General features: G+C 50.8%; 1 protein-coding gene across 1 annotated transcript in view; it reads left to right on the top strand.

Annotated features, from left to right (window-relative positions):
• Window positions 1-22,525, top strand: part of C8H8orf74 (chromosome 8 C8orf74 homolog) — a 28,782-nt gene extending 6,257 nt beyond the window's left edge. Inside the window, exons 3-4 of the mRNA XM_052645413.1 lie at window positions 21,168-21,571; window positions 22,289-22,525. Of these exons, the coding sequence (XP_052501373.1) occupies window positions 21,168-21,571; window positions 22,289-22,525 (641 nt within the window). The remainder of the gene's footprint in view (window positions 1-21,167; window positions 21,572-22,288) is intronic.
• The last annotated feature ends 247 nt before the right edge of the window (window positions 22,526-22,772 follow it).

Here is a 22,772-nt window from a genome sequence, read left to right as displayed (position 1 = left end):
ACATGAGTTTGAGTAAACTCCAGGAGTTGGTGATGGACAGGGAGGCCTGGTGTGCTGTGGTTCATGGGGTTGCAAAGAGTTGGACACGACTGAGCAACTGAACTGACTGAACTGACTGATGGTAGGTATGCTGAACATCTGTTCATGTACCTGTCGTCCACCTGTATGTTTTCTTTGGAAAAAGTATATTCAGGTACTTTCCCCATTTTTACTTGGATTATTTGAGTGTTTACTGTTGAATTGTATGATTTCTCAATATATTTCAGGTACTAACTCCTTATCAGACATATGATTTGCAAATATTTTTCCCATTCTGTATGTTGCTTTTATTTATTTAAATATTTATTGTGATGATATTGGCTTTTTTTTTTTTTTGGCGGATCTTAGTTCCCCAGCCAGGAATCAAACCCATGCCCCCTGCATTGAAAGCACAAAGTCTTAACCACTGGACCATCAGGGAAGTCTCTTTAGGTGGCCCTTTTCATTTTGTTGGTCATTTCTTTTACCGTGCAGAAGCTTTCAGTTTGATGTAGTCCCCCTCGTTGGTTTTTGCTCTTGTTGCCTTTACTTTAGGTATCATACCCCAAAAATTATTTGTTAAGATTAATGTCAAGGAGCTTTCACCTGTTTTCTTTTAGGAGTTTTATGATTTCAGGTTGTACTATTTTTTAATAGACGTTCTTTTTAGAGTAGTTTTATGTTCCTAGTAAAATAGAGCAGAGGGTACAGAGATTCCCCACAGAAACCCTGCCTTCCCCAACCCACACTCACAGCATTTCCCATGACCAACACCCCCCGCCAGAGAGGGTACGTGTGTTCTAACTGATGAGCCGGCATTGATACGTGATTATCACTTCAAGCTCATGCTTTACATTGCGGCTCGCACCTGGTGTTACTTCTCCCGGCAATCTTGATTCCAGCTTGTGCTCCCTCCAGCCCAGCGTTTCTCATGATGTCCTCTGCATAGAAGTTAAATAAGCAGGGGGACAATATACAGCCTTGACGTACTCCTTTTCCTATTTGGAACCAGTCTGTTGTTCCATGTCCAGTTCTAACTGTTGCTTCCTGACCTGCATACAGGTTTCTCAAGAGGCAGGTCAGGTGGTCTGGTATTCCCATCTCTTGAAGAATTTTCCAGTTTATTGTGATCCAGACAGTCAAAGGCTTTGGCATAGTCAATAAAGCAGAAATAGATGTTTTTCTGGAACTCTCTTGCTTTTTCAGTGATCCATTGGATGTTGGCAGTTTGATCTCTGGTTCCTCTGCCTTTTCTAAAACCAGCTTGAACATCTGGAAGTTCATGGTTCACGTATTGCTGAAGCCTGGCTTGGAGAATTTTGAGCATTACTTTACTAGCATGTGAGATGAGTGCAATTGTAGTAGTAGTTTGAGCATTCTTTGGCATTGCCTTTCTTTGGGATTGGAATGAAAACTGACCTTTTCCAGTCCTGTGGCCACTGCTGAGTTTTCCAAATTTGCTGGCATATTGAGTGCAGCACTTTCACAGCGTCATCTTTCAGGATTTGATGAAATTCACATATGTAGATGACACAGCCCTTGTGGCAGAAAGTGAAGAACTAAAGAGCCTCTTGATGAAAGTGAAAGAGGAGAGTGACAAAGTTGGCTTAAAGCTCAACATTCAGAAAACGAAGATCATGGCATCTGGTCCCATCACTTCATGGCAAATAGATGGGGAAATAGTGGACACAGTGGCTGACTTTATTTTGGGGGGCTCCAAAATCACTGCAGATGGTGATTGCAGCCATGAAATTAAAAAACGCTTACTGCTTGAAAGGAAAGTTATGACCAACCTAGATAGCATATTAAAAAGCAGAGACATTACTTTGCCAACAAAGGTCCATCTAGTCAAGGCTATGGTTTTTCCAGAGGTCATGTGTGGATGTGAGAGTTGGACTGTGAAGAAAGCTGAGTGCCCAAGAACTGATGCTTTTGAACTCTGGTGTTGGAGAAGACTCTTGAGAGTCCCTTGGACTGCAAGGAGATCCAACCAGTCCATCCTAAAGGAGATCAGTCCAGGGTGTTCATTGGAAGGACTGATGTTGAAGCTGAAACTCCAATACTTTCGCCACTTGATGCGAAGAACTGACTCATTGGAAAAGACCCTGATGCTGGAAAGATTGAAGGCAGGAAGAGAAGGGGATGACAGATGGTTGGATGGTATCACCGACTCGGTGGACATGCGTTTGGGTGGACTCCGGGAGTTGGTGATGGACAGGGAGGCCTGGTGTGCTGCAGTTTCTGGGGCCGCAGAGTCAGACACAACTGAGCAACTGAACTGAACTGAACTGGTGTTATGCATTCTCAGGTTTTGACAGATGTGTCGTGGCAAGTATCCATCATTACAGTATCATGGAGAATGCTTTCACTACCCTAGGAATTCTCCAAGTCCAGTCATTCTCCTTCCCTCCCCCTCAACCAGTAGAAAGTAGATGTTTCCTCTGCCTCTGTAGGTTTTGCCTTTTGTCATTTAGTTGGAATCCTACAGTCTGTCACCTTTGCAGACTGACAACTTTCACAAGTAATACGCATTTTAGTTTCCTCCATGTCTTTACATGGCAGGATAGTTCATTTAAGGACTGAATAATATTCCATTGTCTGGATGTATCACAGCTGATGTGTCCATTCACCTACTGAAGGATGTCTTGCACCTCAGCATCCTAGCCTCTCTTCACCGCCTCCTTGTCCACCACCCTTCCTAACCTATCTCCATCTCTCAACCAGCTCACTGCTTTCACATCGTGCATCCGTTCACCAAACCGCACCGTGATTCTTTTCAGACACAAATAAAATCCCATCACTCCTCCACTTCAAGCCACTCAGTGTTCCCTATGGAATATCTTACGTGCACTTGATGCAGCCCTTTCTTTTTATTTCTGGGGCTGTCAGGTGGGCACCCTTCCGTGTCTGTCCTCCAGGCCAGCATTCCAACCCAGTGATCACAGCCCAAAGGCTGAAGCAAGACGTGCAGCGCTCGGGGGCTGGTTTCAGGGATCCTTAGGAAATTTCATCCCACCGCAGACAACCCCCCGCCCTTTGGAGCCGTCCTGGCATCCCTCTGGATCCCCCTCCCCGCTGCTCACAGCAATGCCTGGGTACCAGGTTCAGCCTTGTGGTTTGAGCTCTGCCGTGGCTCAAGGCCAGAACAAACAGTGATGAGCAGGAGAAGAATGTCAGCCCCGAGCAGGTGGGAACTCGGGCTCTTTCAAGTTTCCATCAGAGCCTTCCACAGGCTGAGCCCTTGAGAAACAGTCGACGATGATGCAAACCCGACTTCAAACCAAGGAGATTAGATCGCTCTGGCGCTTGCAGTGTTTCTGGCTAATGTATACCTTGCCAATACATGATCTATCTATGTCTCTAGACTCCTAAACCTCAGAGTTACTAGGAGACTTAGTGATCAGAAAACTCATCTCCCTCTATGGAAGGGACTCCCCCTCAACAAGCCAGCAAGGCTTTCCTAGCTTCTGATGGCACTGTAAAGCAACAGGGAGCTCCTTCCTTCTGAGGAAGTTCATTCCTTTGTACAGCCACTCTCGTTATTAGAAATTCCCCCTCATATCTAGTGACACCCTCCTCGGACACCTTCTATTAATACTCACATGCCCAAAGCCTGTCCTCTAGAAGCAGTGGGTGGGCCCTGCAAATACTTAATGGCCTTCATATACTCTGATCATCGTGTCTTCACATGTCTACTGGACAACCCCAAGTGCATTTTATCATTTTTATCATTCTTACCACGATGTCATGTCTATAGACCCTTCCACCCCATGGGTGTCCCCGGTGTCTCAGATGGTAAAGAATCTTCCTGCAATGCAGGAGACCTGGGTTTGATCCGTGGGTCAGGAAGATCCCCTGGAGAAGGGAATGGCTACCCACTCTAGTATTCTTACCTGGAGAATTCCATGGACAGAGGAGCCTGGTGGACTACGGTCCATGGGGTCACAAAGGGTTGGACAGGACTGAGTGACTAACACTTTCACTTTCCTTCCTCTACCCCACCTCTTCATCCTGCCCCCTCTCTTGCTGCCCTTCTCTGAGCATCCTTGTGTTTGTTAATATCATTCTCAAAATATGGCATCCAGATCCCAACACAATACAACCTGCGATTTGACTGGTGCAGTGATGAGGGATTTTACCATCACCCTTATCCTGGTGGTGACGCTCCTGTTATGGGCACATTTACTTTGTCAGCATCAATGTCACAGTCATAGTGGGCAGGCAGTGCACTGCCCATAGTCGTGTTCCCCATCCTGCCCTTGCACTTGGCGATATGGAATACACATGCAGGACTTAACAATCATCCCCACTGATTCCATTTGTCACTGTTGACCCGTCTTTTCCTCCTTCTGGCAGCTTTTAAATCTTGATCCTGGGACATCCAGCTTACAAGATCTTCCTCTTACTTTTAAATCCGCTCAAAGTTTGTGAAACTTGGTTGTTACAAATATCAAGTAGGAACACGCTCTTGGGAGGGCTCCCAGTGCCTGAAATTGGACTCGTTGAAGCTATAATTCACCTGGAGGCTCCGAGCCCAGACGGAAGACTCAAATCCTAGTTCAGTCCCTTGTAGGACGCGTGGTCCTAGGCAGCCACACCACCACTGAGCCTCTGATTACACATCAAAAGGGAAAAAACGAAAAAGAGCACCCAATTTGTAGGACTGAGGTTATGAAGATGAAGCCCCCAGCGTGGCTCTTGGTACATGGAGGGGCTCGGTGAGGACTGGCTCTTATTTTCAGGAGGGACCACAGGGACAAAGACCCAGAGACTCAAGGTGGGTGATGTGATTCTGAGATGGCCTGATCAAGCGCGGCCAGGCATGCTTCATGCGGAACCTGCTTCTCATCAGCCTCCAAACATACCGAAGTCATCAGCCCTTTCTCAGGAGCAGCAGAGATGGCCCCGAGACCCTTTCTCCTCAGATGCATCAGAAGAAAAGGGGCAGGACAATGGGCAGAGGACCTGAAGTAAAGCAAACGGCAGACTCACCCCCGAAGTGGGGGTGCAAGGAAGGAGGCAGAAAAGACCGCCCCGGGTAACTGACCCGCCAGGAGTGTCGACCTGGCTGGCTCCGGGCTTGGAGGGTGCAGACAGTGGGCTGCAGCAGGGAACCCCACAGGTGGGAGCCACCCTACAACTCTGCCTCCTGAGCTGGGCCCGTGCACTCGAGCCCTGCCACGGCACCAACCAGATGATATCTGCCACTCCAGAAGGCAGCCAGGCCAGCCCAGACATCAGCTATGTCTGTACTGCCTCCCAGAACCCCATCCCAGGACACTCAAGGGCATGAACAAGCACCTCAGTCCTCTGAAGCTGGGAGTGCCTTCCACCCCAGGGCACTCCTTCTCACTCTGCATCAGCTCCAGGCCCAGTCTGGGCCTGGCCAAAGGCCGCGCAGCAGAACCAGGAGGCACCGAACTCTCCAGTCCGTACACCTGGGGTCAAGCCCATCTCCAGCATGTATTGCTGTGCAGCCTTGAAACCATCAGTTTGCCTCTCTGGGCTTGCAGTTCCTAACCTCTAAAACGAGGGCCATAAGAGTTCCAACTCACAGTGGGGTTGGAAAAAGACACAGGCCTGCAGAGGATGATAGCGTGACAGACAGGAAGTGCTTGGCAAAGGCCAGCCCCCCAACCAGGCGTGGAGGTGAAGCGGGTCACACAGCAGAGACTGGTGGTCCAGGACCAGAAGTTGCTGCACGCTTCCCCTCATCCCCACCCCTGAGAGTGGGGGGCTTGCTGCCTGGCCCATATCTTGTCTCCTCCTTCCCTGCAGGCAGGGCTGCAGCTGGGTTCAAGTCAGGGGCCGGGGGAAGGGAGGTCCAGACTGGCCTGTGAGACAGCTGCCCTGCCCGCGGCACACAGGCGAGGAGACCCCAGTACTCACCACTCATTCCCCTTGTTAGGGGACCCAGGCCGTGAGGGGCAGGCAGATCAGATTCCAAATGAGCTATAGTCCTTCTCACCTCGTGCCTCATCTCATCTCCTGCCTGCCTCCTGCCCCCAGGCCTGGCCCACCCATCACAGGTTGTGGGTGCGAGATGCCAACAGCCAGGCTTCTCACTGGCTATCAGCTCACCTTCAAGCTTCTGTTTCAGCTAAAGTCCACACTGGGCTGTCACTCTTCTTGGAAGGTAGCTTCTCTGAGGGTGATTTTTTTTGTTTGTTTTTGTTTAGTTAATCCGGGGCTGTGGTGGTTGAGTTCTGCTTGCAGACAAGGTAACAAAGTTGGCTGGCAGCCTCTAAGGAGGGTCATGTTTGCACAACAGTGATTCAGAGCTCCGCCAGGCTGGCCGCCAGCTCAGCTTATCTCCAGGCCCAATCGGGGCCCCAGAATCGAGAGGGAAAGGGTGGCCCTTTATTCAAAAGCAGAAGCTGATTCCGCTCCGGCAAACGGCTCACCGGCGTGTTCGGGTCTCAGCTCCAAGCCAGAAGAAAGAGTCCTTGTGTTGGCCCATCCTCAACCAGGCTCCGGGAAGCCCTGGGCAGATCCTATCCTGCCGTGTCCTTGGGGCCCAGGGTGAAGTCACCGCTCTCAGCGCAGAGGGACAGAAGCCTGCCAGCTCCGGCCCGGTGGGAGGAAACCGCAGGAAGTGGCAGATTTTGCACACCCTACCTCAGCTCCAGGAGAGGAGTGGGGAGAGATACTGGGGCATTTGGGGACCTCAGGGAGCTGCAGAGATGCAGGGTGCTGGGGAGACCCCAAGCTTCCTATCTCCAGTGGGTCCATAGCAGCAGAGGGGGGGAGCAGGGAGCAGCCTCCTCCGACTCAGGCTTCGCTCCGCGGGGAACTGAGGGCTGGAGGCACCCGAGCTCACCCGGGACCTGGGGACACCTGCCCAGCACCCCTGGAGCCACTTTGCAGCTTCTGCCTCTTGGCATCATCAACGTCTGGTGAGCACCGGCCTCCTCTGCACATCTGGGCTGGGGAACACCTCTTTCCTGCTGACCTGGTCCCCAAGTCATGAGTCTGGGAGGCAGTGGGTCTTGATGACCAGTCAGTGGAGGCAAGGGTCCAGTGAACTGTTAACGGCCCCGGCATCTGTGATCCCACCCACGGCCACTCCTGACTCTCCAGGAAATGTCATCCAGGCAGCTGTAGGGTGGCGGGAGGGGGCAATGACTCCCCCAAGCTCCCTGCACGAATGCTTCCTCCCAGCGCACTCACAGCCATGCCCAGGAGCCACCCTGCCAGCCCCTGAGCATCTGCCCACGTGGGGGAACCTCCAGTGACTCAGGACCAGCGCTGCAGAGAGCAGGTGGCCCCTGCCTTCTGGAGAGCCTGTCAGTCTAGCGGCTTTCTCCTGGGCAGCCCAAACACCACACCCCTCGGACTAAACCCTTGGAGACAACTTTGCTGATGGAGAATGGACGTTCCCACAGAGGGCACTATTGAGATCTTAGGAGACCATCTCTTGGGGCAAAGAGGCAATTCTTGTTTCTTTTAACTTTTTATTTTGTATCGGCATACAGTTGATTAATAATGTTGTGACAGTTTCAGGTGTACGGGGAAGGGACTCAGACATACATACACATGTATCCTTTCTCCCCCAACCCTCCTCCCATCCAGGCTGCCACATAATGTTGAGCAGAGTTCCCTGTGCTATATACACTAAGTTCTTGTTGGTTATCCATTTTAAATACAGCAGTGTGTACATGTCCATCTCAAACTCCCTACCAAAGGGGCAGCTCTATCCCAGAGATCTTCCCCTGAGTGTATTCGTTTGCTCAGACTGCTGTAACAAAGTTCCGCACACTGGCGGCTTCAACGACAGAAGTGTATTTTCTCTAGTTCTGGAGGTTGGAAGTCCAGCGTCAAGGGGTGAGCAAGACTGCGTTCTTCCAAGGCCTCTCGGGCTTTGCCGATGGCCATCTCCTCACTATACACTGCACGTGGCCTTTCTTGTGTGTGTCTGTGCCCTAATCTCTTCTTGTAAACACATCAGTCATAGCCGATTAGGGCCACCCTCATGACCTCATTTAAACTTAATTACCTCTGTAAAGACCCTGTCTCCAAGTACAGGCCTATTCTGGGGTCCTGGGGGTGAGGACTTCTGCGAATGGCTAGGGGTAGGGGAGACACTGAGTTAATACAGCCCATGATGCTGAAACCGCCAGGTGGGGCTGAACCGGTCAGCCCGCCAGAAATCAAGGTGCCACTGGAACATTTCCTGGGAGGCTGCACCTGCTGCAGAGGAAGGAACAGAAATCTCAGCGGTTTCACATGTAGCATCTGTCAGCCTCACTGTGACCTTGTGTCAGAGACATTATTTGTTTTAATTGGAGTGTGATTGCTTTACAGTGTTGTTAGCTTCTGCTGTATAATGAAGTGAATCAGCTATATATACATATATCCCCTCCTTCTTGAACCTCCCTCCCTCCCACCCCTCCAGGTCATCACAGAGCACCGAGCTGAGCTCCCTGGGCTCTGCCGCAGCTTCCCACTGGCTCTAGGTTTTACACATGGTAGTGTCTGTAGTAAATCCTAATCTCCTTATTCATCCCACCCTACCTTTCCCCATCCCGAATCCACACGTCTAGTCTCTACGTCTGTGTCTCTATTCATGGCCTGCAAAAAGGTTCATCTGTACCGCTTTTCAGATTCCACATATGTGCGATATTTGTTTTTCTCTTTCTGAGTTACTTCACTCTGTGTGACAGTCTCTAGGTCCATCCAAGTCTCTACAAATGACCCAGTTCCATCCCTCTTTATGGCTGAGTAGTGTGCCGTTATTTATCTGTACTACATTTTCTTTATCCATTCATCTGTCAGTGGGCATTTAGGTTGTCCCATGACTTGGCTGTTGTAAGTAGTGCTATGATGAACATTGGGGTGCGTGTGTCTTTTTGAATCATGGTTTTCTCGGGGTATGTGTCCAGGAGTGAGACTGCACCCTCAGCATCAGCTGATGTGTTCTGGCATGGACGTGCTCCCTGTGTGGGGTGGGGGGGGGTAGTAGTGTCCTTGGGACCAGACTTCTGGCCCTTTGGAGTGATCCCCTGCCCTTCCTCTAACTTCCCATGGCTTTCCTCGGTTGGTTGGAGATTTTGGTCGGTCTCTGAGTCCCCCATCGGCAGAGGGGACAAAGAATGGTATGAAGTCACCAAATATTAGTCTTGGTACAGTGCCCTGTCCCTGAGGCAGTGAGGTTACATGGTCATTTTCACCTTGGGGGTGATGAAGAGTACGAGGATGAAGATCCAAAGTCAGCGGCCCTTCACCAAACTTGAGGCGGCTGCAGGAGGCCCCCACCTCACCCTAGAATGTGGGACTATGAGCTTGGTGGAGATCACCATGGCTGCTTAGAATCAAAAGGATCCCAAAAGTCACCTGATTCAAACCTCCCTCCCTCCCACCACCACCACATACCAGCTAACTGCCTGCTCAGTCCTCCACTGATAAAGCTCTCACTTCTAGAAAGTTCTCCCTGCTGCTGGACTGAAATCTGTCTCTCCGAGGCTTCCATCTGATGGCTCCTGTTCTGACCTCTGAACCTTTCCAAGTCAGCTTAATCCTTGCTCCGCTCACTCAGCCATCCTCCAGCCAGCATGGGCAGAGCTCTGCACCAGTGGGTGGGGAAGAGCAAGCAACCACTCAGCAGTCGTGATGCGCAGGCTCTCCACAGGGATCATCTCATTTAATGTTCACACCGAGCTCGGTTGGGTGGGTACTACTGTCCCCATTTCACAATGATGCAACTGAGGTTCAGAGAGGTTAGGTAACTTGCAAATCATCACACAGCGAAAAATAATACCAGTATTAACCTTGAGATTGCCTGGCACCAGAGTCTGTCCTTCCTGCCAAAGCTGTTTAGCAGTAGCCAACTTCTCGAGGACTAGGGGTGAAGGATGGTGAAGGATGTATTTGCTGAGCAGAAAAGGCAAGAGGACCACCATGGACAAAGAGAAGAGCTTAGGCAAAAGCTCATAACAATCTTTAAAATACCTGATCCTGTGTTTGCTCCTTGAGTTGCAAGAAAGTGAACAGGGAAGAAATCTCTAAAAGGACAACAAAACTTTTCTAAATCTTAATGTATGGGTAGATTTTTCCTTTAATGCGGCTATTGGTTTTTCTTTAAGATAAACACAAAAATTTAGTGAATGGGGGGAAACATTAAGGCACTCACTCAAAAAATTAAACATAGAATTACCCCATCCATAGAATTACCTATGTTCCAGCAATTCCACTCTGGGGATACATCCAAAAGAAGTGAAAGCAGGGACTGGAACAGATATTTGTACACCCACGTTCATAGCAGCAGTGGCCAGACAGTGGAAGTAACCCATCAACAGACGAATGGATAAACAAAATGTGGTCTATACATAACATAGAATATTATTCAGCCTTTAAAAGAAAGGAAATTCTGATACAGGCTTCAGTATGGATGAACTTTAAGGACCTTCTACTAAAGGAAAGAAACCAATCACAAAAAGACAAATACTGTATGATTCCACTTATAGAAGGTCTGAAGAGTTGACTCATTGGAAAAGACTCCGATGCTGGGAGGGATTGGGGGCAGGAGGAAAAGGGGACGACCGAGGATGAGATGGCTGGATGGCATCACCGACTCGATGGATGTGAGCCTGAGTGAACTCCGGGAGTTGGTGATGGACAGGGAGGCCTGGCGTGCTGCGATTCATGGGGTCGCAAAGAGTCGGACACGACTGAGCGACTGAACTGAACTGAACTGAGGGTGATCAAATGTGTAGAGACAGAAAATAGAAAAGGATTTCGGTGGACTGTGAGGAGGGGAAATTGGAAGGTAGTGTTTAATGGATACAGTTTCAGTTCTGCAAGATGAAAAACGTCCTGGAGACGGGTGGTAGTGATCGTTCCACAATGACAATGGACTTAATGCCACTGAACTGTACACATAAAAATGGTTAAGAAGGCAAATTTTATGTTGTGTGTATTTTACCACAATAAGATTAAAATCAAGAAGTTCTAGTGGGAGTACTGTAGTTCTCTGCAGTCCATGTCTTCTGTTCACCGTAAAAATACCCCAGTAGCGGAGGCACACTTCTTGGAGCTGGAGAACCTGGGTTTGAGCCCTGATTCTGCTTGCAAACACTAAACCTCAATTTCCTCATCTATTAAATGGCAGCAATTACCTCTTTCATATGTTGATTGTGACCAATTAAATAAATTGATGGATAATTAAATGCTTTAAATCTATAAAGTAGCACACCCGTGCAGGCTGGTTTTATTATTATTTACTAAGAGCTGAATACTGGGCAGCAACTACATGTCCGGAGCTTTTTGGAAAGATCCTTTGGAAATGAGAAATCTAGTCCTTTCCAGCAGGTACTGAGAAGTTCACAGTAGCAGGGAGAGAAGAGAACACTCCAGAGATCTGGGGAGAGCTGTGAACTATTGGGTCCTCACTACATGGTCTGACCAGAAGGGTTGCCTCTTCTTCTGTTCTCTGCAACCCTCTAGCTGGAGACAGCCAACTCCCAGCCATCCTTTGCCCTTAGCAGCCGGTGTGGCTAGGAGAGAAAGCACATCAGCATCCCATGCCCCACCCCCAGCAAGGAAGAGAGAGTCTCCAGGTAAAGACCTAGGAGAGAGTGGATTGAGAAAAACCAGCCTCTAGGAGTCTGCGGAGTCCTTGGGGAAGACAGGTTTGTCCTGGAACAGCCCCCGGGGAGTGGGGATGCCTGGAATTGTCACGATGACAATGATGACAACCTGATGATTTATTGAGTGCCACTGTATACCAGGGTTTCCCAGGTGGCATTAGTGGTACAGAACACGCTGTACCCAGGTGGCGCAGTGTACAGAACAATGCAGGAGATGTAAGAGACACAGGTTCGATCCCTGGGTCAGGAAGGTCCCCTGAAGGCGGGCATGGCAACCCACTCCAGTGTTCTTGCCTGGGAGAATCCCATGGACAGAGGAGCATGTCAGGCTACAGTCCATAGGGTCTCAAAGAGCTGGACACAACTGAAGTGAAGTATGCACGCACTGTGTACCAAGCACTGTGGGAGCTCCGTCCCTTATGCTCACATCTAACCCTACGAGTTAAACGGTTTTACTGCCTCCATTTTACAGATGAGAACACCGATGGCCACAGAGAGAGGCAAAATACATCATGCAAGTAGTTATGAAGCAGAAACAAGCTAGGAGCCCACAGCCGCCTGAATTCCCAGTCTCTGCTCTTACAACCACAGAAAGTTCTGAGGCACAGCCCCAGCGTCAAGGCCATCTTCAGGCCAGGGGCTGCCCTGGGCTCCCGGGTGGCCTCCTTGCAACTCTGCATGGTGGCTGAGAACAGAGCGCGTGGCGGGCAAGGTGCAGTGTGACCGGATCCTGGGTACTGTGGTCTTGGTGTCTGTCAGGTGGCATCCATCAGCGTCCAGGCAAGACCCTCCACCAGCAAAAAAAATGACACCACGCTGAAGGTTCTGGTGATGGTTAGCATTCTTAGAAGTAAATATTTTTTAAAGAAAGGGTTGCACACTATCTTTTAGACATAGTGTTATTGTACAGTTAAGACTACAGACAATGTAAGTATGACGTTCATGAGCGCTGGGAAACCGAAAAATTCAGGGGACTCACTATTGCAACGTTTGCTTCACTGCAGTGCTCTGCAACTGAACTCGATATACGTCCAAGATCTGTGTGTGTTTGCCTCCAATAAATCTAAGAAATATTGCATAGACTTAACCCTTTCTGACCATTTGCTGAGCTTATTAGCATACTCTGCTGTGCTCATGAGCATATAAAGGACACCTGTTTAATTTCCCTGGCTCCAACCTATATTCAAGGCCACGCATTTCTATGGAATACCTGTTGCAAAACAACCTTTGGAAAACTGTGACCGAGAGTGTTGGGGGCCCCTTCCAGTGTCCATCTCCAGGGTTTACTAAGCAAGTCCAAGCCACGTCAACCTGGATGCTGAAAGAGGCCTCCGCAGGTCAGGCTGGGGTTGGAACTCCGGCTCTGCAACCCTCCAGCTGTGTGTGTGCATGCGTGCTAAGTTGCTTCAGTAGTCGGGTTCAACTCTTTGCCACTCTGGACCGTAGCCCACCAGGCTCCTCTGTCCATGGGATTCTCCAGGCAAGAATACTGGAGTGAGTTTCTATGCCTTCCTCCAGGGGATCTTCCAGACCCAGGGACTGAACTTGCCTTTCTTATGTCTCCTGCATTGGCAGGCTGGTTCTTTGCCACTAAGGCCACCTGTGTGCCCTGCAGCATATCCCTTGACCTCTTAGAGCCTCAGTTTCTCTCGAAGGTAAAGTGGGGATGGTGGTTATACCTGCTCACCTTGCCGGGAGGACTTGGGCAGAGCCTGAGATGACCCAGGGCATGCGGGCCAACAAAGGGAACTCCCTGAACAAGAGCCCTCTCTTGCCCAAAGAAAACACACACCCTCTTCTGAGCTGGCACCAGCACCCTGGGGTGGATGAGTTTGGCAGAACCTTGTCAAGGGCAGAAAGGGGGCCGTCGGGGGCAGCATTCGGGACCCCAAATCGGGGTGGGGCGGAAGGTCCTGGCTTTCCTCCGCTTTCCCACCGTCCCAGGCTGCCCTGGCAGGAGCTCAGGTATTGGGAACTGTAAGCCAGGTCGGGCTGCAGCCTGACCGGTTTCCTCCCCTCGCAGCCAAGGCGGGGGCAACCAAACTGGTTTGTCAGGGGCCACCAGTGGCACCTGGATTCTCCCCCTCATGCCCACCCAAAAGGAGCAGCTCCTCTTCTCCTTTCCCAAACCCCACCCCCCCTTCCATGTGCTCCCCCTTGCCCAGCCCCAGATCCTACAGTCTGGGTGGGAGGTAGTGAGGGAGCCCAGCCCGCCTGGTCCAGGCCCCGTGCCCCTTTGCCCTGATTCTGGAGCATCTAGGCTGTCATCCCACCCACGCTCTCCGCAAGCTCCTCTCCCGACTCCCACCAGCTCCGTGCAGGTGCTGGCCTCCAGGCCCTTGGGGACCGTCTTCAGGAAGTTCCCAGCAGCCAATGCAAATGAAGCCAGCCACTCCCTGTAATTGAAGAGCAACTTGCAAGGACAGATCTGGCCGCCTGGCAGCCGGAGGCTTCTCCGGGAGACTTAATCCTTAGCTTTCTGAGCCATCGGGGGCTTCTCGGCTCAAGACTAAACGGAGGGTGGTCCAGGGGCCAAGCGTGTCTTGTAATCCAGCTTTGGACAACCTCTGCTAAAAACCAGAACTGGTCCAAAGAGTGTCTTGGGACTGAAAGTTAGAATTCCACCCAGGACAAGGCCCACACTTGCGTTTCATGGCTGAGGTCATGGCCAAGACTGTAGGAGGGCATCTGCCAGGATGACAGGCAGCTGGGACACCTGTGGGTGTTAGCACGACGGGGCCCAAGGACTTCTCACTTCAAACCTGGGCTCCGTGCTTGGCTGCTGGCCTGGCTGAATGGGACAGTGATGGCTGCCCCCATCGGGAGGGTGTGGGTGACCCCAGCTCCACGCAGGTACTGCCTGGCCAGACAGGAGGAGAGCAGAGCACCCTCCGGCAAGTTCAGCTCTGCAAAGCCCAGAAAAACTTCCATAATTCACCTCCTCAAGTCTACAGGTGCCTCCACACAGGCCTGAAGTCCAGCTTTGAGCATTAGAAACCAATGACCTCACACTGCTACCCACACTCTGGGACACATTCGCTGGCCTTCTCCATCATCCTGCACACACCATCCTTCAGAAATACCCTCCCAGCATCTCACTTCTCAACTTAAGGCCTCTGAGTGGCCTACACGCTGTCCTTCCGTAATACCCACCCAGCATCTCACTTCTCAAGTTAAGGCCTCCGAGTGGCCCGGGGCTCTCAGCTGAGATTCTTAACCTTTCCTTTAGGAATTTGACGATTCTCTCTGTGGACACTCTCCTCAGAAAAAAAATGGATGCAAAATTCCAGATGCAATTCTGGGCCGCGGTCAGTCCTGAGAGCCTTCCTTGGATGTCCTCACGTTTCATGAATTCCAGTACAAGAGCCCAGCTTCTGTGGTGAAGTCCAGTGCCCTCACATGATCTATACAGCTTGCCCTCTGCAGACTGAAGCCTTCAAGCCCTCTGTCCCCAAGATCAGACCCTCAGACTTCAGTTTTGCTTCCCAGAAACTCCAAACCAGGTGTGGTCCCTTTACGCGTCCAGAGTGCACTCCACTCGCCTCTGGTCTCTGCCCTTGCTGACCCTCCGTCAGGACTGCCTATTCCCACCGACTCCCGCCAAACTCCTCCTCGTTGTCCCACACTGGACTCCACAACCTCCCTGAAGGAAAGCTTCCCCCGCTCCTACACTCAGCAACCTGGGTCAGGACATTTCCCCCGTGTGAACATCTCTCCTGGTGCCTGGTTTTGCCCTAAGCCTGGGCACCTGCTCGCATGTTGCTTTTGCAGGAATCCTCAGTTCTTGCTATGTCATTATGTCGTGTACACAAGTGTCATACAAAAAGAACAGGGACTCCATTCTGGCAGTCCATTGGTTAAGACACCACGCTCCCACTTCAAGGCGCGCAGGTTTGATACCTGGTTGGGGAACTACGATCCCACATGCTGTGCAGTATTATGGTCAAAAAAGTGAAAAAGAACTAAGCCAGAGACTGTCATTTTCTATCCATCCCTCCACAAAAGCAAAAAAGAGTAGAACAGATGCCCAGCGAATCCGAGCAGTGCAAAGCTCATGTCTTTGCAGGAAGAGACCAGGCGCCAGGTGTCATGGTCTCTCGGCAGAGAAGAGTGTTATGGGGCTTTGGCTCCAGCCTTCTACCAGTTGGTCAATCTGTGGTGGCCTCTGGGTGTGAAGGTCTGAGTTCTCTGGCTCAGTCTGCCTCGTAACTCTGGCGGAAGTCAGGCAGCCGTTCTCATCCAGACCCCACCCTGGAGTCAGGGGCTGTTTTTCTGAGATGGTTGGGAGCATGTGTATATAGGGAGGGAGGGGGTGCTGTATGGAACCCAGGGCTCCCGCTGGTCCCTGGGGCACAGGTTCAGGGGTGAAGGGGACCCCAGGATCAGCAGCCAGCTTATTTCCTGGCACAAGAGACACTCCAAGGAATGCATGGGTCACTGGTCTCTGTGACACAGGTGGGAAGCTATGGGGCTCGATTAGAAATGGGAGGAAAGTGCATTGCTCTGGAGCTGCCAGAGCTATGTCTCCACCCACGTGGTTTTATCACTATCATTTCCCTGAGAAGCTGTCGTATTTATTTATTTTTCTGGGTGGGTGGTTGTTGTTTAGTTGCTAAGTCATATCCTACTCTTTGCGACCCTCATGGACTATATCTCTCCAGGCTCCTCTGTCCATGGGATTCTCCAGGCAAGAATACTGCAGTGGGTTGCTATTTCCTTCTCCAGGGGATCTTCCCAACCCAGGGATCGAACCTGAGTCTCCTGACAAATTAAAATGTATCAGTTTGTCAATAATTGAGAAATAAGTGCTGAAGTTACACCCCATGATTTCCTCATCCACCGCCTTACAGAGTCACCACTCCCGTTTGTAGTGAGAACACTCGGGATAGACTCTTGCAGCACATTTCAAATACACAGAGCAGTGTTGTTAGCTGTGGGGACGTCCTCTGTGGCCCATCTCCAGTGCTTTCTCGTCCTGTATAACTGAAGCTCTGTCCTTGACTCACAGCTCCGCGTGTCCCCCTCTGCGTCTGCGAGTCCCACCTTTCTAGACTCCAAATACGAGTGAAATCATGCAATATTTGTCCTTCTGCGTCTTGCTTATTTCATTTAGCATAATGTCCTTCAGGTCCATCCATGTTGTTGCGAATGACAGGATTCCCTTCTTTTTTAAGGCTGAATAGTATTCCACTGTACGTGTGTGAATCACAGTTTATTTAACCATTCATCTGTCAACAGACCTGACCCGACACAGGCTGTTTCCATACCTTGGCTCTTGCGAATAACGTGGGGGTACAGCCACAGCTTCACGATCCTGGTTTCATTTCTCTGGATGTGTACTCTGAAGCGGGATTGCTGGAGCCTTTTGAGAAGCCGTTTTAGAGATTTTTTCCCCCTAATTGCCCAACCTCATCAAATTTCAATAACATAGGTATTCTGTATGTCTGATTATATTCTATATGTATATCCGCTTTATACATTATAAAGCTTACTCTTTATATTCAATGCAAGGTTAAAGATGAGTAAATAACATTTTAAAATTAAATTAAAAATTGAAAAATGATTAACATCAAACTTAATTGTACTTTCTGAGTAACTTTTAATGTAGCTTATTTATGTACCTAATTTGTAATTGTCAAATTATATAAGCAAAGAAAAGTGAGGTGAACTCGTTCAGTCATGTCCGACTCTTTGCAACCCCATGGACTGTAGCCTACCAGGCTCCTCCCTCCAAGGGATTCTCCCTCCATGGGATTTTCCAGGCAAGAGTACTGAAAAATTTATATAAATATATCGTGACAAGAGCAATGCAAACAATTCTTAAAATGTCATTCAAAACTGTTATTTTCCTGGGAAAACAGTGGGCAAAATTAACTCCTTAAGATTATTTTCAGTAAACTTAACTTTCAACTTTTGCTTAATACAGCGAGGTAACCAGTTGATAAGGGATGTGGGGTGGGTGGTCTGGGAGACCCCTGTGAGAACCAGGGGCCTCACTGGCTGCTCTCTAGCCTACCAGTCCCAAGTCCTCAGCATTCCCATTCCTCAGATGAGCCGCGTCTTCTCCATCCACTGGGCCTTTGTACACGCCGCTTCTCCTGTCTGCTTCCTCCTTTCCCGCCTTTCTTTGCTCAGTGATTCCCTCTGACACAGCCCATCCCAGCTCCTTCCCCACTGCCTCAGGGACCTGCTCCCTGACTTCCCTGAGAAAGTCCCTTCTTTCCACGGTGTGCCCACCCAGCACTAAGCAGCCCTGAGCACGATTATACTGTGTGTGTTTCCCCCAGCACTCCACCACCTTCCTGGACCACAGATGAGTTCTTGAGCCATGGAAGGAAGGCCCCCTAATGAACACTTGTTGAAGGGATAAGTGAGTAGCTCCGTTACTACACTCCACATGTCAGTTTGTCCATTACTCACTAGATATGTATTGGCCCTCACTGAGCACAGAGCGCTGAGCTGGGGCTGAAAAAAAAGACGGGATGTCATCTGCCCACCTGTCTCCTCCTCCCCCAGACTGGAAGCTCTCTGAGGGCGGGGGTCACAACAGAGGTACGTCCCACCTGTGCCATATCCTCTTGGTGGCCCGCCTGCTCCTTAAGGGTCCCCAGGAAAAGGCTGTGAGTCAGGCAGGCCTCCATCCCCCTCCACACCCGACCATCGGTCCTGCCGCTCACGTCTGCCCTTGCTGCCCGTGCCTGGTGACCTGGCACTGTCGGGCCACAGCGCCTCCTGTCTGGGCTGGGCCGAAGTCTCCCCGCAGGCTGCCACATGACCACAGTCTCCCTGGGCAGGCCCTGGGCTGCCTGGAGTACAAAGCCCTGGCTTCTAACACAGCACTCACGGCCCTCCCATCTGCCTTCCTCCCACCTCTCCACTCAACATGCGGTTTTCCGCCTCCCCCGACAGGTGCCAAGGACAACAAACGCAGTCTTGTTCCCCCCGCCCCGTGCCATGTGGCTCCTTGCCCCTTGGATCTTGCTCAGGCCACACCCACGCCGTGCCTCCCCCATAATCTTTCCTGGCTCAGTCCCACTCAGCCTCTGAGAGGCTGCTTAAGTCTCGTCCTCTCCAGGAGAACCCATATCCTCAACGGAGCATTCCCCGTCACCTGATTCTGTCCCTTTTTACACACGTGTCAATATCAGCTTGTGTATCTCTCCTGTGAGAACTCTGAAGGCAAGAGATGTGCCTAATAAAACATCCTAATGTTGCTAGAACTTAGCACACTACTACTACTACTAAGTCGCCTCAGTCATGTCCGACTCTATGCGACCCCATAGACGGTGATTAATAGGCCCTCGGTAACAGCTTGACAAACTTATTGTGGATGGATAAATGGGTGGACGCACACGCATGGATGGAAAGATGGTTGGGTGGAGAGATGAGTGACGGAATAGTGAGTGAATGGACGGTAGGTGAATGGAGAGATGGATGAACGGATGATGAGTGAACATTCGGCTGGTGGACAGATGGATGGAGAGAGGGATGGATGAATGGAAAGGCCTATGGAGAGATGCAAAGATGTGGCCTGGAGAGTTTTCTCACAGTGCAGAAACAAACACTTCTTTTCCTAGAGCTCATTGACTACTGCCTTGCAGTGGGCTCTGTATAAGGCACTTGGACACGCCATCCCATTTGACCCCCTAACAATCCTGTGAAGTAAACATGACTATTCCCCATTTTACATCTGAGGCAATGGTGGTCCAAGAGTCACAACTAGGAGGAGACAGAGCTGTGTCCATCATCGAGGCCCAGCACCCTCCCCTACCCCATGCTGAGACAGGGTACTATCTTGGACCTCGGAGTTGCTGATTTGCCTTGAAAGGAAGGGAAAACACAGCCCACTAACCTTTAATTCTGCAGGATGGAGAGGCTCTCCCTTCCCCCAGGAGTTGCTGTTCAGTAGCTCAGTTGTGTCTGTTGACCCCATGGACTGGAGCACGCCTGGCTTCCCTGCCCTTCTCTATCTCTTGGAGTTTACACAAATTCATGTCCATTGAATGAGTGATGCCATCCAACCATCTCATCCACTGTCACCCTCTTCTCCTTCTGCCCTCAAATTTTCCTAGCATCAGGGTTTTTCCAGTGAGTTAGCTCTTCGTGTCAGGTGGCCAAAGTATTGGAGCTTCAGCTTCAGCAACAGTCTTTTCAATGAGTATTCAGGGTTGATTTCCTTTGGAATAGATGGGCTTGATCTCCCCTGGGAGCCTGAAGCCTACATCCTAGTGACGCTTCACAGCACTTTCTACTGAGGCTCAAGGTGGAGCAGTGCTCTGTGTGCTAACGTTTCTGTAAAGCCCTGCTCTCAAACTCTGGGGAGAGTTAAGGTGATAACACTCACGCAGAGCCAGGACTGAGGAGCCAAAGTGAAGGCAGAATCAGTGGGTGGGGAGGGCTTGAGAAATAGCCCTATGGGCCAGGCAGAGACAGCCCCTCCTGAAGGCCCAGGGGCACTCTGGCAGGGCCTGAAGAAGGTGGTCACCGGTTGAGGGGGATCTGCAAGCAGGCTGGCCTCCACCCCAGGAGAAAAGCCAGGCTCCCTGTGTGCAGCACCTGGTCTCCGTCTTCATAGCGGGAGCTGTGGAATCCCCCTGTCTGTGCCCAAGCTTTTGTCCTGCAGAGCTGCCACTGAGTCAGGGGGCGAGAGAGACATGGCTGAGCTCACGGTGCCCCTGCTGGTGGCATCTGTGTGAGGGTCCAGGGTCCTTCTCTGTCACTTGTCCTGTCCTCTCCCTGCCAGAGATCTGTCCACAGGCCACACACCTCACTCAGCAAGACCCTTTACTGAACCACCTCTGTCTTGAGATGCAATCATATGCTGGGGAGAGTCCTGCCCTCCTGACCACACTCTTACCCTGAGCCTCTGATGGAGTTGTGAGCAAGAGGCGTGAAATGCAGACTTCTCTGGTGGTTCAGTGGTTAAGAATCTGTACTTCCATTGCAGGGGCCATGAGTTCGATCCCTGGTCAGGGAACTAAGATCCTGTATGCCACACGGTGCGGCTGAAAAGTAAACAAATTAAAAAGAGAGAGATGTGAAAGGAAGAAGATGGGAGAGGATGGTTTATCCTCCAAGGAGCATTGTTCAGTGCTACCTTCAGGGCTGACCTCTACATGGTCTAAACAATACTTGCCTAAGTCAGTGACCCAAGTGGCCAGTATAATGTCCCTGTCTCTGCAACCATCTCACACTCCACTCATATCAGAATCCCTTTTATACTCTCACTCCTTCCTGAAGGGTCTGAAGTGGAAATAGCATAAAGCACAGCTGAAATAAGCCTTTAAAACAAGAGCTAAATGTCAAAATATAGGCAAGGAGTGGGATAATCATATAAGAAAAAAATAGGATAAATGTAAGTTACTGCATAAAATTGCCCCCTGAGCTTCCCAGGAGCCAAGGGAAAAAGGGAAACATGATACACTCCATGGCTTTCTCAACCTAAACAATGGTGACATACAACAGTTGGTAGGACATGGTCTCTGGGGTCAGCACACATTGATCAGCCATCCTGGCTGCTTTGGTCTGGTTCATACTTGCTACCAGGCCCTTCTGTGCCCCCAGGTTGCTCCATCACTGAGGCCGTGACAATCCTGGGAAACAAGCTCAGAGATTACCAGGGGCAGTTCAACACCACCCACCTGCTGGCCCTGTGTGACTACTTCCATAACACCTTCATCCGCCACTACAAACTCTATCAGTACGTCCTGGGCCAGGACCGGGATGTCAACCTGACTGTTACTAACCTGGAGGTGTGCACGCCGCCCCAGCCGCTCCCACTGGCCGAGGGCAAGGACCGGGAAGTCTGGAAGCATGAGCAGCAGCTGGAGGGGCTGAGCACGGCCGAGGTGCAGAAGCGGACCAACATGCTGCTGCTGAAGGGGGCCCTGCGCCTAGAGCAGCAGCACCTGCTGCGGGAGACGTTCTCCAGGCTGCCTGGGCAGCAGCACCAGACTCTGAACAGAGAAGTGAGAGGGGCCCGTGGGGCAGGGGGCGGCTCTCCTGCCCCAGTCTACGTCCCTTCCCGCCAAGAGAACCTGCGGGCAGGACCCTGGGGTCCTCCCCCCTGGGAGGGCGCAGGAGGGCACAGGCTTTGTGCACATGTCTCATGAAACATCCCTCAGATATACAATTCATGTCCCCATTTTAGTGATGAGATGGCTGAGGCTCAGAGGGTTTAACTGATCACCCAAGGTCCCCAAGCTGGCATGTGGTCGAGTTTACATTTGGACTGAGGCCTGGTTGACCCCAAAGTCCAAGTTCTTTCTAGCACAGATTCCACCAGAGGAGCCCCCAGTTCCAAACCACCATAGACTCCCACAGTGCCCTGCTTGCCTGCAGAGCTGGCATTCATGGAGGCCTGGGGGATGAAGGAAGGGCCATGGAGGTTTCTTCCTCTCCCCGCCTTCTGATCTTCTGCCAGGGCCTCCCACTGGCTGAACCCAGTCAGTAGCGACAGGTCAATGGAGCTGGTTGATGCACCTCTTAAAAGTCAGCCTCCTGGGGCATAGAGCAGGGTGGAGATGGACAGAGAGTAAGTCTGGGGAGCAGGGGGATAGAAGGTCCCAGCACACTGAGAAAGGAGGCAGCTGGGTTGAGAAGTGGCACCTGTGGTGGGACTCTGCCTGCAGATGGCCTCAGCTTTCCCCAGACCCTGTTTACCAGCCACATTCTGTTTCTTGCAGGAGCTAGAGAAACTCATCAATGAGGCCATTCACATCCAGATAGAGTGCCTCAAGGAGCTGCTGCAGTATGAGATACAGATAACCTTTGATATTTTGGACCTGAAACTTCAGAAGAAGACTCTAAACCTCAACGCTCCCATCCCTCCCTTGGTCCCCATTGCTGGTCAGTCAGGCCAAGACGAAGCTCTTAAGTTGTCCAAAACCAACAAAGGGAAGAAAGCAAAAGCAAAGAAGTAGAAGGCCCCTGATGTCTACGGTCTGAAAACTCTGATTGAGGAAGAGCCATTTTCAGTTATGAAAGGATTATGTGATGCGCTCAGCACCCAATAGGTCAAAGGTTTCTAGTGATTAAAAGAAACACACCGAAGTCCTGGCTGCAGTACTTGCTGAATGTCTGTTTCTTGCGTAACTGAGTTACGTGGGTGAAGGAGGTGGGGACAGGGAAGACACAGCATCTATTGCACTTTCTGTATCATCTTGCTGG

Source organism: Budorcas taxicolor, chromosome 8 (genome assembly GCF_023091745.1).
Source record: "Budorcas taxicolor isolate Tak-1 chromosome 8, Takin1.1, whole genome shotgun sequence".
Lineage (NCBI taxonomy): Eukaryota > Metazoa > Chordata > Mammalia > Artiodactyla > Bovidae > Budorcas > Budorcas taxicolor.
Note: the sequence above shows the minus strand (reverse complement) of the source record. Positions and strands in the feature narration are given on the sequence as shown.